Genomic DNA, 16,772 nt, shown 5'->3' with positions numbered 1-16,772 from the left:
AATTCAATTGACTGAACACGCTATGTTCAGTGGCCTCACTGTTAGGAGTCGTTCCCACTCTCTTCCCTTGCCCATTTGTCAGGGCTTCCAGCCATTTGTCAAGCTCCATGTTCCCTGACCCTTCGTAATGAGAGAGAGCAAGCTGCACTCTAGGGCCTGCATACAGCAATAGTAGAGCCTACAGTTACCTTCGATGGCCACTGATGAGTTCCAGCACTGCCCTTTGACCTTCCACATGGCTCCCTGGGTCAGCCCCGATAAGAACCATCTGTGTGACACACTCAGGACTGTCTTGTAAGGTGGTAAAAAAAAAGTCCAGCCCAGGCTCCATTGCATGACTCACTGAGGGTGGGAACTGGGCAAGACAATCTTTCCTGGGTTTGTTTTTATAACCATTGAATTACCTTGCAGACTGCAACTCTAACAAGGGGCAGAGCCCACGCTAACCATACACCTGGCTGTGTTCTAGGCCCCTCACCTTCCCAATCCTTGCCAGCCTGCACCTGCCAGTGGGTCTCTGTAGGCCCTTTCTTGTCTGCTTTCTGGATGTAGCAAGCCAGGTTAATTCAGTTAGTCTCATCTTGTCGTTGTTTTTGTCTTAGGATCCATGCTCAAAGCCAAAGGAACCTTCCCAGACACCTCCCAGAAAAGAGGACCCAGAGAAGTTTACAGATGAAGAAGAAACCAGCAGTGAAGAAGAAGATGAAGAAAGGTACAGGCAGATTGGCAGCCTGCTGAGAGTGCCGAGCAGGAAGACTTAGATAGGAAGATCATTGCTTCTGTCCTCGAGTGCTTATGTCTGGCCTTAGCCTCACGCTCAGAGAGAGAACAGACATGTCTTGCATGTTCTTCTACATGGCTACGGCCTTACATAAGCTACCTTATTTAATTTTCACAACATAGAGGCATTTTATAAGGAACCTGAAGCTCAAAGAGGTTAATAATTCTGCCCAAGATTCAAGCCTAGACTGGCTACAGCCTTTTCTTCTCTTACCAGCAAAGAAAGGTGAATGTTCTTGCCATAAGAAGCCCCAGCTATTCCACCCATATTAGCTGCAGCCGCCTTATCAGCCATCCTCAAAATATGTGATGCTTACCTCCCGGCAAGCTACCTTTGTGATCGGTTTGGCCATGCTTTGCTGGGTTTACGTGCCTGTGGCTCCCGGCTGAGGGTAAAGTGTGGTTGCTCTGCTCTACTAGAGTTTCAGTTTCTTCTTCATGGCCTCTCATGCTGGGACCCAGGCTGAAGAAGTGGTCCCTAAAAGGCATGTTGTTGTCATGGTAATGTGATATTATTATATTTTCATACATATGTATCTTTTAACAATTTGAAATTTTTTTATTTTATATGTGTGAATGTTTGCCTGCATGCATGCATGTGCACCTGTAGAGGCCAGCATAGGATGTCAGACCTCCTGGACCTGGAATTACAGATGGTTACCACGTGGGTGTTGGAAACTGAACCCAGGTCCTCTGCAAGAACAGTATATACCCCTAACTAGTGAGAAACCTCTTCAGCCCTGCACCTGTATATGTATCTTATGCCTGTATGTCAGGACCTTTATCCCTTCCTCACATCCCTTTTCCCAGGGACTTTTCCTCCCTAACCTATGGTCCTGTGGCCCAATGTTCCTGCCATGAAAAATTAAAGGCCTTCACATGACATCCCTTCATCATTAAGGCCCATCCCAATCAAAGCATTTTAGTTTCTCAGCAAGTTCCATAGTTCTGAGTAAGGAAATAGTCCCTGAAAGAAATTGATCAGCATATTATCTATGATGAGAAGCTATTTAAATGTTAGGCCATGTTTTTTATTATGGAGAGGCCTACTCATAATCTCCCAGTTTACACCTGGGTTAGCCAGTAAAAATTATGAGCATGCTTTAAAAGGCGTGAAAAGCTGTGCAAAGTGTTGTGTCTTCTCTTTCTTTTGTTCCCCATATATAGGAGAAAAATATGAAGCTTGGTTGTAGAGACCTATTTTCTTAAGGTTCCCAGGTCCCTCAGAAGAACTCTAAGCTCACAGTCTCTTAGTTGCCAAGCACCCACTAAGATCAGTAGAACCCTCTACAGTAAAACTCAGAACTTAAGTCAGTTTGCTTTTTGAAAGGAAAAAAAAAAAAAAAAAAAGGTTCCTTACTCCAGTAGCTTCTCCAGAAGCTTCCTCCTCCCAGGCAGGAGCAGTTGAAACACCGACAACCTTTAATCACTTTGTTGTTCATCTCTTCAAAGGACTGGAGAGCCACTCAAGGAAAGAATTGACCTGCAGCCTCCATCGGGCTCTGTGACGAAGGACAGGGCAGCGGAGACTGGACATCAACCAGAGGACTGGCCAAGCCAAAAGACCAATCTACAAAGCCAGGTAGGACAGCTCTGGATAGGATACCCATCCCAGAGTGCGACAGTGCCTCCTCCTACAGACAGCCTTGGAAAGCACACGGGGCCTGTTTCCATCTAGTTGAGAAGGGTGTTATAGGTCCAGGGTCCAGCAGACATCTTGGTTTTGCTTATTCATTAAGTACTTTTTCTAGTACTCACGAGCACCTGCTGTGAGCCATGAGGGCCCATCAATGAACAAATCAGGTAAACGTCCCTGTGTTTTACACAGAAGGGATGTATACATGTGCAGCAAAGGTAGAACAGACAATAAACAGCATGTGTCCTTAGCTTCTGTATATGTAGATTCAGCCAACTTCAGGTTGAATCTATTTGATAGACAGTGCATCTATACTGGATGTGCGCATACCTTTTTGTTTTCATAATTTCTTAAACAAAACGGCGTAATGACTATTTATATAGCATTTGTATTATAAGTAATACAGAAGAGCTTTAGTACATATAAGATATTGTGTATATATGATATACCCTGTCGTATACGGTCTGGAACCAGGCCTTTGCAGCTACAGAGAGACAACTGTAATTTCTATCTTACACAAGGGGTGGGAGCCGTAAATACTAAACACAGTACATGAGAAGAGTTTCAGGAGAAAGGGTCTCAGAAAGGAATGAGATCTAAGGTGCAGGGGGGAGAGGGGGAGAGCTGCCCCAAGGACCTCGGCAAGGTTTCTTCGGTCCCTGGATTTCTCTGGGAACATTTGCACCTCAGCTCACAACCCCCTCTTTCCTGTGGAGCATTTGCTGCCAAAGCACCTGAAGGCTTACACTGTCCCTAGCTCCTCAACAGTTGCAAAGATGAAGGAGGCTCAGCAGGGATGAGGTGGCCCTGGAAAAGTTGCCTTTAAGGACAACAGTTCTAGGGAGGGGAGGGACATGGCCTAAGGCTGAATATCTGTCTCAGCAGGTCTCCCACCTGCAGCAGGCTCTACTGTGTAGACTACGGGGAGGACCTGCAGGCACTCAGTCAGACCATGACAGGGCAAAGCTGCAGCAGTGTCTCTGGGAGAGCCTGCAACACCGCCAGGACACCACGGCCTAGCCTGAGCTTGTCAACCATCGGGCCCTGTACGTGCTTGAGAAAGCCAAGGCCCAGGAGCTCAAGGCATGGTGACCTTGTGAAGGGGGCAGTTTTCTGGGCATCTGCCCTACCAGGCCCTGCTAGGTTCTGGTGTTCACCACACAATGCCTTCTAACCACTGTTTTCTGGACTACGACAAGTGCAGGGACACTGTTGTTCTAGTACCTTCTCCACATGAAGAAAAGGCTCAAAGAGATTCAGTAGCTGCCAACCGAGAGGCTAGTCGTTGGGGTGTACCTGGTTTGCTTTTTCATATCTTGGTGTACTCTCAGCAACATAAGAACAACTTCTGGGGCTGGAGAGATGGCTCAGTGGTTAAGAGCGCCACCTGCTCTTCCAGAGGTCCTGAGTTCAATTCCCAGCAACCACATGGTGGCTCACAACCATCTATAATGTGATCTGATGCCCTCTTCTGGCCTATAGGTGTACCTGTAGGCATAGCACTGTATACATAATAATGAATAAATAAATCTTAAAAAAAAAAAAAGAAGAAGAAGAACAACTTCTATCAGGGGTCATGGTGGTGCATGCCTACAGTCTAGTATTCTGGAGGATGAAGAAGGGGATCACTACGAAACTAAGGCCACCTGGACTACATAGCAAGCCCTGTCTCAAAGAAAAACAACCTGTCTTCATGTGTTGAGTAGAGCTGAGTGTGACTCATGCCAGGGACTCAGGCTCAACAAAGTAGCCTTAAGAGAAAGGAGGAGAGGATGCCGAGGAGGACCATGAGCTGGGAAAGCCCGCCGCCCCCCCTACCCCGCCCCGAGGGTTTGGGCAGCTGCAGCATGGTGACCAGGTCACGGCATTTAATCCAACAGGCAGTTCAAGCAACTTCATCACCTTGTACCTGTTACCTGCTGGCCAGTCTCCAGCATCACATCATTCCTGTTATCCTTTGAAAGCCTCCTACAGAAGTGTCCCACAGAAAGGAAGCAGACCTGGAAGAGAGATTGAAGGGGATCCTGGCCCCATGAAAGGGCACCAGCCAAGGATAATACATGCAATAAACATCAAACCTCTACCCAGATCTACCCAATGGACAGGACATTCTTCACAGTTGAGTGGAGAGTGGGGTCTGACTTTCACACAAACTCTAGTGCCCCATATTTGACCACGTCCCCTGGATAGGGAGGCCTGGTGGCACTCAGAGGAAGGATAGCAGGCTACCAAGAAGAGACTTGATACCCTATGATCATATACAGGGGGAAGAGGTCCACCTCAGTCACAGTCATAGGGGAGGGGAGTAAGGGGAAAATGGGAGGAAGGAAGGAATGGGAGGATACAAGGGATGGGATAACCATTGAGATGTAATATGAATAAATTAATAAAATATATTTTAAAGGGGGGGGCAGATGGTAAGGGTTTAGGAACCACTGTGTCATCCAGCCCAGAAAGCAAGGTGGCCAAGGTTCTGGAATATGTGGATTCAAAGAAAAAGAGAACTGACAGATGTTGTGTTGGAAGTGGTTTTGCTGTTGCTGCTGCTGTTGTTAACTTTCGCTTTTAGAAGTTGGGACAAGGCTTAGTTGAAGAGCACTAAGTGAATCTGCTTTCAATACAGCGGTTACTAACTCAAATAAAAGCCAGGAAGTTGTTCAAGGGGGGTGCTTCCATCATGGCAGCCTATTCAAGTTCAGCAGAGAAGGCTGTTGGAGAGTGTACTCCATGTGTATCTGTTTTAAAACGGGGTGACTGTGGGGACTGAAAGGGGGCAGTTGTGAGATACAGAGCGTGAGATGCGAAGCCTCATCTACTATAAGATGCCCCATAACCATCATCTACTGTAAGGGCAACATGCCCCATAGCCACAAAATAGACCCGAGGGGAGACATTCTTCCCCGACAGTAAGCACCACAAGAACACCAACAGTGGACGGTGTAAGGTCAGGTGTGCAGAGAGAGAAAGAGGAGCCTGCTTATCTTCCTTTTGCTTAGTGCTATGTGGTTCTTTATAGTAAAGTGAATTGCTTTGAGATAAAAACACAAAATAAGCTTTAAAGGGAAGATGGGATCATGCATACAGACTGTGTTCTAGGCACTCTGGAAAACAAAAACACCAGCAACAACAAAAACACTACCACCACCACCAGCACCAGCAGAAACAACCAGAGTTAACTCTGTTCTGCTACTGTGCTACATCTTCTTCCAGATCTGCCAGCAACCCGTAAGAACAACCCAGCTCAGGAGAGCCTGGATGTGCCAGCGGTTCCAAGCCTAGCCTGTGTATTTGCCTGGACTATAGACTTCGGTGTTTTAGAGGAAGCCCCCTCCCCCACCCCCTTGCCTCACCCAGTGTGGCAGAGCTTCAGAGTGCCCAGGGATTAGAAAAGGAGGATTTGTGAGGCCCCATGAGGAAAGAGGAAGAAGGTAGTAAGGACACAGCTTTTGGAGACTTTGGACTAGATTAGGGGGTCTTTATTGTTGGTTCCAGTTGGCATGGGGTGGTTCCAAAATGAGATCAGAAAAGTCAGGCTGGGAGTATAGCTCAATGGTAGAATATTGGCATTGCATGTGATAGGACCAAGGTTCAACCCCATCACAGAAAACAAAAGAAAAGAAAAACCTTGTAAGAGTAGGGATCAAATCCTGATTAAAAGCAAACTTGCCACTTACAAGGTATGGGAGCTCAAGCAGGTCACTTAGCTCCTTTGTTCCTCAGTCCCTTTGTTTGTTAAATGGCAGGAAATAGTAAGCTATGAGCTGGTATAGAGGGTCAAAAGATTGAGGAAGACATGGCCAAGAGCTCAGTTTCTAAAGGTTCCTCTCTTCCCGCTGAAGCACTGGGTATGTAGATATGCCACTACAGCCATGGGGGACCACTGAGTGCTGTGCTCAGAGGACAACATTTGATCCACATGGCTCAGCTCTAAGGGAACCGGCTGCTACTGGAACAGACCTGCATTACCCAGGGCATTTCGAAAGCACAGGACGAGAGACCCTATAGACAGTGTGCAACATGGAGAGCACAGTGGAATGGGCTCTTCTAGAGGCTGCATGCTTCATGGCAGAAAAACACAGAGGCTAGGGCATTCTCAGGCAGTGCCCTGTGTGGTCTGCACTACAGAGCACTGTCCTGCAAGCGACAAGAGCAAATGCTTAAGTGAGGCACTTTAAAATTAGAAAATTGCTTACGAATTTTAAAAATAATACATTTTAATTAAAATATAATTATATCATGTTGCCTCATCCGTTTCCCCCTCTAATCCTTCCCATGTACCTCTCCCAACTCCTCCTATGGTCCGCCCTCCACCGTCCTTCTTTCAAATTGATGCCTTGTTTTCTTTAATATTGTTACACATACATGTGTATGTGGGGTGTATGTATGTGTATCTCTCATCTCTCCCCCCCCTCTCTCTCCTCCCCCCCCCCCGTGTGTGTGTGTGTGTGTGTGTGTGTATTACTGCTTGCTGTCTCTATGCCCCACCCTGTACCTTGCCTAAGAGTCTAACCTGTTTGACCAATAAAAGGCCATCACACCTGGGCAGGGCAAATGGGATAGGCATGGCTAAGGTTCCAGGGCTTTGGGAGAGAGACTCTTGGGGAGGAGAACAAAGCTGCACGATGGATTAGGCAGAGAAGTACATAGCTGGCATGGATGGAGATTTGGCCCAGATGATGATGATTAGCAAGTATTTGGGATTATGGATGGAAGACAGCCTGATAGAAATTATTAGAAGCAGATGGCATGGGATTGGGGCAGGTATGAGATATCCCATACCTGCCCCACTATGGGAAGTAGTTTACAGGATTAGTATCTGCCTCAGGTTAACTAATGCTATTTTAAAATATAACCAGAGTCTGTGTCTTCATTGCTTGCTAGAAGGTTAGAAAATACCATTGTAATAACAATTATAGGCCTGATAATAAACATTATTAGGTCATACTGATAAATGAACTGCAACAGTGTCTGTGTGTATGTCTCTCTGTATATCTGTGTGTCTGTCTGTCTGTGTCTGTCTGTCTCTCTCTCTCTCTCTCTGTGTGTGTGTGTGTGAGAGAGAGAGAGAGTCCATTTTTGTTTGTGTAAATATGGTTTTAGGGCTGACCTCTTTGTATTAGATAACCAGTTAGAGGGCTTGTCCCTGAGAAAGACTAGCTCCCCTCTGTTCAGGCAGCTATTTCTAGAAGATATAATCTTTTTTTTAAATTTTTTTATTAATTTATTCTTGTTACAGCTCAATGTTTATCCCATCCCTTGTATCCTCCCATTCTTCCCTCCCTCCCATTTTCCCATTATTCCCCTCCCCTATGACTGTTCCTGAGGGGGATTACCTCCCCCTGTATATGCTCATAGGGTATCAATTCTCTTCTTGGCAACCTGCTGTCCTTCCTCTGAGTGCAGATCTTGCCAATTGTCAGAACATTCTCCACAGAAGACACAATCTTATGGCAGACTTCCTGGTCCTCTGGCTCTTAGAATCTCTCTTCTGCGGTGTTTCCTGAGCCTTAGGTATAGGAGTTGTATTGTATGTGTAGCCCCTGGGCTAGCCTCCCCACCACCCAGTGTCTCTGTATTGTGTCTGGTTGTGGTTTTCTGTAACGATCTCCATCTGCTGTTAAGAGAGGCTTCTGTGTTGAGGGGTGAGAGTTACACTGGGTTTAAGGATATGCCTTAGAATCCAGCTAGGAATTATGCGGGTGCAATAAAGTGGCAGAGGTAGAGGCTCTTCTAAGATCCATGACTTCACCGGCCCTGGTGTAGGTCTCATTTGTGATTGTCCTCCTATCCAGTAGGTCTTAATGTCCAATTAAACAGCTGTTGGTTACTATCAAGATATAAGTGCCACTATTGCATCTTTAAGGACATCTTGACATGCTGGTCAATGTTGTAATCTTTTTGTGGCAAATTTATAATATTTTATATTATAGGAGACACTGATCAGAGTGCACAATATTAGGCAAGGGTAATTATCTCTGTTTAAAGAGAAGAGTAAGGAACTCCTGAAAAGTTTAACATCGTTATCAATTCTAGATTGGAGGACACTGACATAATAGAGTTCTCTCCCATGCTTTCTATCTTAGAAGGCACTTAACATATAAAGGAACCAGTGACAATTACAACACAGAATGTCTACACCAAAGTCCTAAATAGTATATTAGATAAATAGTAATTTAGCTCCCGTTGTTGAAGCAAAATTTAAGATATTTGGCTCAATACAATAATAGGTCTATATCACTGACAAAAACTTTAGACTTCTTACAAATTTAGGGAATGGTATTATTCGCAGACTTATTTTCTGAAGTAGACTGAAATTTATCTTCTAAAATAAAGTGTATCATATATACAATAACAAAATACTTCTTTTTTTCATGACCAAGTTTTCAAATAACCGGGGTAGCTTGGGATTTTGTTTTGTTTTGTTTTGTTTGAGTGGTGTTGATTTTAAAAAGCAGAAATGTCAAAAGAATTTCATTGATTCTAATGCATTTTGTGTAACAAGAGCCCTTCTTGTTCACTTTGCACACATTAAACTTACATTTAATTACAGATTTTTGCATAATACACAGCTCAGACACACATTTAGTCACACATGCATAAGATAGTAAATGCCCTAACATCCCTAAAGATTACAGGAGCTGTGACAGTCAGGCCTTGCTTGGTTTTGCTGGGTACTGCTTAGTGCTTTTCATCCACTGTCCAGAGATGACAGCAACCACACAAGGTCTATGTGAGTGCCACGTGTGTGCATGTGCCCACGGAGGGCAGAAGAGGGCATGGGATGGCCTGGAGCTGGGATTACAGGCAGTTACGGGAACTGGATGTGAGACCTCTGGCAGAGGAGCCGGTGCTCTTAACTGCACAGCCATCTCTGCAATCTCATCTTTGTTTTTTAAGCCAATTTTTACAAACGTTATTAAAAACAGACCTGTGTCTTAAGAAAACCTTAAGACATATAAAACTGAATTTTAGTGTTATATCCATGTCCTGAATGTTGACTTTAGGAAATTTAATAAAGTATAGTAATCATATAGATATCAAACCTTATATGACATATTGGAACCTTCAGTGATATACTTAAGCATTCTTGTTTTCTCCCTCTCTTCTTCCATTTTGGAAAATTTCAGTCTTTTATCTTAAGACTTTTCACAAGAAAATTCTTTTTTAAACATTTTTAATCAAAAAAAAATATATCCTTATGGGGAGGAGGACACAATCTGGATGTAAAGTGAATATATAAATTAAAAATATTTTTTTTTAATTTAAAAAGAAAAAAATATATCCTGATGTTTACATTATCTCTTAAATTTGTTTCTCTCATTCTTACTGATTTCCTTTTTCTTAATTGTCTTTCTTACTATTATAAGATAAAATAATAAACTTATTTATCAACTTAGTTTATTTTATTATTATTATTTTGTTTTTGTTTTGGGGGACAGAATTTCTCTGTGTAGCCCTGGCTGTTCTGGAATTTACTATGTAGAATAGGCTGGCCTGAATTTAGAGATCTTGCCCCTGCCCCTGCCCCTGCCCCTGCCCCTGGCCCTGCCCCTGCCCCTGCCACTGGCCCTGCCCCTGCCTCTGGTATGTTGAGATTAAAGGCCTGCCGCCCTGCCAAGCTTTTATTTACCAATTATTTATTACCAATTTATTAAAAGAAAGTTTAGTCTAAATTACATTTTAGATATTATTTAACAAATTAAGACCACCTGTTTATACATTGTTAATCTATAAGGTTCTTTTTTTGTTGCAAATCCTAAGAGAACATCATTGCTGACATGGATTTGTAAAAGGGTTTCCTTTAAGCATTTCTTTTGTCAGTTGCAGGATGTTACATTCCATCAGGAGCTGTCCAAGATAACCGCTTCCAGTGGCCTTGGACAGTGAATAATTATCTTGTATGAACAAGACAAAGGCAGAAGATAAAATATACGGATTAGCCCCACAATTGTGGCTGAGGCTACGAAAGGAATTTACTCCCTTCCAAACTTGGGAAGATCAAAACCAGCAACCTTTTTACCATAGACGAATAAGCATAGTCCAAGCATTTTGCCAGAACAACATGCCTCCAAGGGGCTGCTGCCAGAAATAGAGGCCGTGCTGCCCATTTTCACAGGCATAGCTCTGAAATAAATCAGGTGGAACAGGACTGCAAGATACTTTTAAATCAGAGGCATGAAACTGGAACAAAACCAGAGCAGAACAAAACCGAATGAGCTAACACAGAGGCCGAAACAAGAAAACCAAACCAAAACTTATCCAGCAATTCAATTTGTTAGGCAAAAGCTCCAGGGAAGGCAGGAGCTGAGGACGGGGGAAATGCCCAAGTAAGAAAGTCCTGGAGTTTCTCAACCTGGAACCGAACCCCAGCCCCGGGCCAGCAGCAATTATGGCCTTTTGTTAGCGCAAAGATATGGTCTGGGACTCCAGATGTTACACTTGTAGAGTTGCCAGAATGCAGGAGTTCCTGTTACTGGTTGCTAGAAGCCAGTTATCACAGATAGCGTGGTGGAATTAGGATCTTTAATTCTCACTTTATTCAGAAAGTCAGTAATCCAGGAGGGTGGCAGGCTAAGGTCCTAAAGACTATCTTATGTATCACCTGCAGCCAGGGGATCACGTGGGTGAAGGAGGCAGCAAGAAGTGATCATCCTAGAGCTCAGTCTTGTCCCTCTGGTCAGATGATGAGCCACACTTCTGAACGAACTTTTAACAGTGTATATGTGCTGAACTGTTAGTGACATGTATGTGTAGATTCCATAAAATGAATATAAATGTATCTTTATAACCCAGAGCGCATAACAGTGTCCCGCCCATCCCTTCTGCTTTCAGATGTACAGTGTAAGACATGAAAGTAGAGAGAAGGGAAGAAGAGGCCTAAGGACCAGAAAGTGCAAACAAAACAGAGGAGTGGGGTGTGTGTGTGTGTGTGTGTGTGTGTGTGTGTGTGTGTGTGTGTGTGTGCGCGCTATGTAGAGAGCTATGGTGAGGGAAAAACAGAAGAAATACATGGGGCTTTGTTTAATACCTTTTGTAACCACAAGGCTTTTTTGTTGTTGTTGTTCTTTTTTATTATTATTAATTTATTCTTGTTACATCTCAATTGTTATCCCATCCCTTGTATCCTCCCATTCCTCCCTCCCTCCGATTTTCCCCTTACTCCTCTCCCCTATGACTGTGCCCGAGGGGGACTTCCTCCCCCTGTATATGCTCATAGGGTATCAAGTCTCTTTTTGGTAACCAGCTATCCTTCCTCTGAATGCCACCAGGTCTCCCCCTCCAGGGAACATGGTCAAATATGGGGCACCAGAGTATGTGTGAAAGTCAGACCCCACTCTCCACTCAACTGTGAAGAATGTCCTGTCCATTGGGTAGATCTGGGTAGGGGTTTGAAGTTTATGGTCTGTATTGTCCTTGGCTGCACAAGGCTTTATGATACCAATCATAAGGAAGAAAGTTTTAAGTTAAAAAAGAAAGCTGATTTTATCCTAAAGTTAATTTTTAGTTTTCAGGAAATTTGCTGTTTGCTTGCTTTGTTCCCCTAGTTCCTGTACACTTATGTACCCAAAAAAGATTTCAAGCTGTGTAATCAATGACTAAAGTTTTTTGTTTTGTTTTCTTTTGTTTTATTAATTTACTCAGATATATTTCAATTCTTATCCCATCACTTGTATCCTCCTCTTCCTCCCTCCCTCCTGCTTTCACTCTATTCTCCTCCCCTAGGTCTATGACTGAGGGGGACCTCCTCCCCCACTATATGGTCATAGGCTATCAAGTCTCATCTTGGTAGCCTGCTTATTCTTTCTCTGAGTGCCATCAGGCCTCCCCACCAAGGGGAAGTGGTTAAATATGGGGCACCAGAGCTCATGTCAGAGTCAGTCCTGCTCTCTCCACAACTGTGGAGAATATCCTGTCCAGTGGCTAGATCAGAGTGGTGGTTCAAAGTTTACTGCTTGTATTGTCCTTGGTTGGTGCAATAGTTTGAGCAGACCCCCCTGGGCCCAGATGTACCCATCATGATGTTCTTCTTATAGGTTTCTAGGGCCCTCTGGATCCTTCTATTTCCCCATTCTATATTTATCTTACCTAGAGTCCCAGTAAGATGTCCTCACATCTATCCCAATCTCCTGTTAAGTGATGACTTTAATGGTACATGCTTTTTGGGCTAGTGTCCAATTATAAGTGAGTATATACCATGTGAGTCTTTCTGCTTCTGGGCTAACTCATTCAGTATGACCATTTCTAGTTCCATCCATTTGTCCACAAATTTTAGGATTTCCTTGTTTTTAACAGCTGAGTAGTATTCCATAGTGTAAGTGTACCACAGTTTCTTTATCTATTCTTCAACTGAGGGACATTCAGGCTATTTCCAGGTTCTGACTATTACGAATAAGGTTGCTATGAAAAGGGTTGAGAATATGTCCTTGTTGTGTGCTGGAGCATCTTGTGGGTATATTCCAAGCAGTGGAATAGCTGGGTCTTGAGGAAGCCCTATTCCCAGTTTTCTGAGAAAGCGCCAGATAGATTTCTAAAGTGGTTGTACAAGTTTGCACTCCCACCAGCAATGAAGGAGTGTTCCTCTCTCTCCACATCCTCGCCAGCATGTGGCGTCACTTGAGTTTTTGATCTTAGCCATTCTGATGGGTGTAAGATAGAATCTCAGAGTCATTTTGATTTGCATTTCTCTGATGACTAAAGACATTGAGCATTTCTTTAAGTGTTTCTAAGGAAATGATATTGTGTATATAAAGGTTAAAGAAGACACAGGTTGCCAAAGCAGGTAAAGCTACTAAGGCTTCCTCTCTGTCCCATCTCTCATCAAAAGAATTAAATGGTGTCCCCAGGTCCAATTCTTTCTTCCCTCATCACTCTTATATACACCCTTCTTCAGGGCTTGACCCTCGTCCAGAGCTGGACTCCAGCACTCGGCTACAAATTGAGTTCTAGGCCAGCTTTGAGCTACCTGGCATCCTGCCTCAAAACAAAGAAAGCAAAACAAAAACAAAGGAAAGAAAAGAAAAAAGACCAAAGTAAAACAAACACGCCATGGTGAACTTAACTTTATTCACTAGCTACAAAAATTACAAAGTGTGTGCTGTAGTCAGGCCATTAGTGTGCCATAGCCTGATAAGCCCAGCACAAGAGTCCTGAGCAACCAGTTTCATGCCTCATTCCTTCTGCCTCTGCCCACAGGCTGCAGAGGAGGGCTTGAAGAAGGCATCCAGTCACAGCCTCCAGATCCCACATCAGGCACACCTGATGGAGCTCCAGGCCCTGGAGGAGAAGGCCAGACAAGAGCTGCAAGAGGATTGCACGGAAGCCCAGCAGCCTCTGCTGCTTGGTAAAGAGCCCACTGTCCACCTGGGAGAGCCCAGCCTGTGGCAAGCGGGGGCACGCAGGCCACAGCAACAATCCCAGCTCCATTCCCATCTCTCTGTGAGACCTGTGGGGGCGGGGCCTCTGGACTATATTTTCCTTTTCTAACAAAATGGAGCTGTCATAGCTCTAGCTCATAGGGTCATTATGTGAGTTGAATGGGATGGTAAATGTAGCATGTCTAGCAAACAGCATGAGGCCAGTGAACATAGACACTGTGGGTACCACTCAGTAGAACTCAGATACGAGCCTTAGCAAGGGTCTTGTCGGCTTGCATCAATTTTGTGGACTTCTCATTCCAGTGATAGCTGCAAACTGGGGGACTCAGGCCCCAGGCTCCACCTGACTTTCTTTTGCCTACCTCATGCTATCCCTAGCATGAGATTTATCTCTGGTTCCATTTAGGCATCAAAACCCACTCTCTCCATGTTCCAGAAGTCAGCAGAGGCAGCTAAGATCTCTGGACTTAAACTAGGACTTAAACTAGACTTAAACGTATTTCCAACACTCATCAGCTATATGGCCCAGGCAGTCTACCATCTGTCCAGTGAGGGAAATGACAGTGTTTACCTCATAGGGCTATAATGACCGATATGAATAAACTCCTCGAGCCTTGTTCTAACTTTCAACTGAACCCTGTTGGATAACAGCCTTCTGCCCCCCACGATCCACCCAAGATCCCACACCCATGACTAGGAGAACTTCTGAAAGTTTTGTCTCCTTAAAACTGACATAAATTTCAAGATTCCTGACTTGAGACCAAGACTCCAGTAGAGGCCCTCCGCCCATTGGACAGTCAGTTCCTTGTTCTTCCTTTGGTTTCCTGACTTGGTGTCCAGGCCCCGCATTGCCTCCTAACCAGCCAGCAGTAGCTACGAAGAAGAAATACTCAAAACTGTGAATCCTGCTCCACCACTTAATAGCTGTGTAGCTCGGGGTTGCTTACCCTTCCTGTTGCTTATAATAAAACGGATCTGGGATGGGCAGGGGCAGAGGGACAGCAACATAGGATGGTTGTGGGGACACAAATGTACCTTATATCCTACTGTTGCCTCTGTGACCCTGGAATAAGTTTAGGAATGATCTCTCACTGTTCTTCTTTCCAGAGTCCCTGAGGCAGGAGCTGACAGAGCAGCGGGCTGCCTGCTCAGAGCATCAAAAGGCCCTGGAGATACTACAGAATGAGCTAAGAGCCCTGGGCCCCTCAGGGAAGCAGCAGGCCACCAATCAGTGTTCAGGGGACAGCATAGACCACACCTTTATTGCAGAGGTCAGTGCCTTGCCCCTGTCCACACCATATTCATTCTAAGACATTCTGTCCACACAGAACAGCCCCATATGGGTGGGATTTGGGAGCTGGGTCCCTCCCCTGATGGAAGTGACAAGTCGCTGCTCCTGTTCCTCACCCCTACAGACACTTGGTGGTCTGCATGCTCCCATCTTTGAAAAGCAAGAAGCAGGGCCGGGCTTGGAGGCACACGCCTTTAACCCCAGCACTTGGGAGGCAGAGGCAGGTGGATCGCTGTGAGTTCGAGGCCAGCCTAGTCTACAAAGCAAGTCCAGGACAGCCAAGGCCACACAGGGAAACCCTATCTCGAAAAACCGGAAAGCAGGAAGCAGATCTGAAGTGTTACAGGTTACCTATGGTTCAGACCAGTGTGTACCTCTTAGACCACTCTTCTGGGCCACTCTTCCGATCTGTGGGGGGAAATATTTCTGAACACTCCCTGAGCAAACTCCCTGTTTAGACCTCACTGATCTTATTCTCAGAACTCCAGGCAACTCTCCTTCATTTGTCTGCTCAGGCTTTACCCATCAGCCCCTTCACTGCACATCCCTACTTCTTACTCTAACTGGCGTCATCTTGTAACAGTTTGTGCCCTAAGCTTTAGGTATTGGGGGTCACACACAGGATGACTTTGTGGCTGTCCCTGGAATAAGCTCCAGATGCCCCAGCTCATCGTCAGGAAGCCTCCTCCGCCCTGGCCACAAACTGCACCCACAGCCTCGTTCTCTCTTGGTCTCCTGGCACCTGCATCCTGCTTCTGCCTCCTCGTGATGCTCCCCCTGGGTGGTGACCAGCAAAGCTCTACACTGTGGCCTCTGTTCTCCCTGTCCTTCCACCCCTCAGGGCTCTTGAGGCACTGACTGTTGAGCAGAAAAAGTGACACTAAGATCCCCTATTAGGACAGAGACCACGGAGAAAGGAATGACAAGGTGTCTTGGTTAAGGTTTTATTGCCATGAAGAGACACCATGACCATGGCAACGCTTATAAAGGAAAGCATTTAATTGGGCCTGGTTTACACTTTAAGAGCTTTAGTCATTATTGCCATGGTGGGAAAGCATGGCAGCATGCAAGCCGACATGGTGCCGGAGAAAGAGCTGAGTGTTCTACCTCTTGATCCGCAGGCAGCAAGGAGAGATGGCTTGAGCATAGGAGAGCTCAAAGCCTGTCCCTATAGTGATATACTTCATCAAGGCCACGTCTCCTAAAATAGTGCCACTCCATGTGGCCAAGCATTCGAGCACACGAATCTATGGAGGCCGTGGCTACTCAAACCACCACAGAAGATAAAAGCAGGTGGATCCTGTGGACTGCCTGATCTCTTATTAAACGCTCTGACAGCTAAGAGGCTTCATAGTAGCCCTCCATCAGGACCCTGGTACAGCTTTGTTGGCAGCGCCTCCAAGTTCCTCTTGCTGAGTCTATTGAAATAAATAAGCAAACAACCACATAAAATTTTTTTTTAATTTTACAAAAGTCTCTACCTTCTGCCATCTGCTCAGGATGTGGGTGTTCCAGGCCTTCCTAGTTCCCTGCCCTGTGCTGCAGAGAAAGGACTCCTACAGGAGAACGCGCAGCTCCAAGACACTGTACTGCGCCTGCGTGCAGAGGTGGAACAGCACCTGCAGGAGGCGCTGCAGCTGCGTGAGCAGCACCGGTGAGTCTGCAGGCCCAGCTTCCTTCCGTTCTCTCC

General features: G+C 45.2%; 1 protein-coding gene across 1 annotated transcript in view; it reads left to right on the top strand.

The window, feature by feature from the left end:
* Nucleotides 1–16,772, top strand: part of Fam184b (family with sequence similarity 184 member B) — a 105,293-nt gene that overhangs the window by 73,185 nt on the left and 15,336 nt on the right. The window contains exons 7-11 of the mRNA XM_051165126.1: nucleotides 603–712; nucleotides 2,233–2,362; nucleotides 13,610–13,757; nucleotides 14,899–15,062; nucleotides 16,582–16,736. Of these exons, the coding sequence (XP_051021083.1) occupies nucleotides 603–712; nucleotides 2,233–2,362; nucleotides 13,610–13,757; nucleotides 14,899–15,062; nucleotides 16,582–16,736 (707 nt within the window). The remainder of the gene's footprint in view (nucleotides 1–602; nucleotides 713–2,232; nucleotides 2,363–13,609; nucleotides 13,758–14,898; nucleotides 15,063–16,581; nucleotides 16,737–16,772) is intronic.

The sequence above is a fragment of the Acomys russatus genome, chromosome 22 (assembly GCF_903995435.1).
Source record: "Acomys russatus chromosome 22, mAcoRus1.1, whole genome shotgun sequence".
NCBI lineage: Eukaryota > Metazoa > Chordata > Mammalia > Rodentia > Muridae > Acomys > Acomys russatus.
This window is presented reverse-complemented; position numbering and strand designations above follow the sequence as displayed.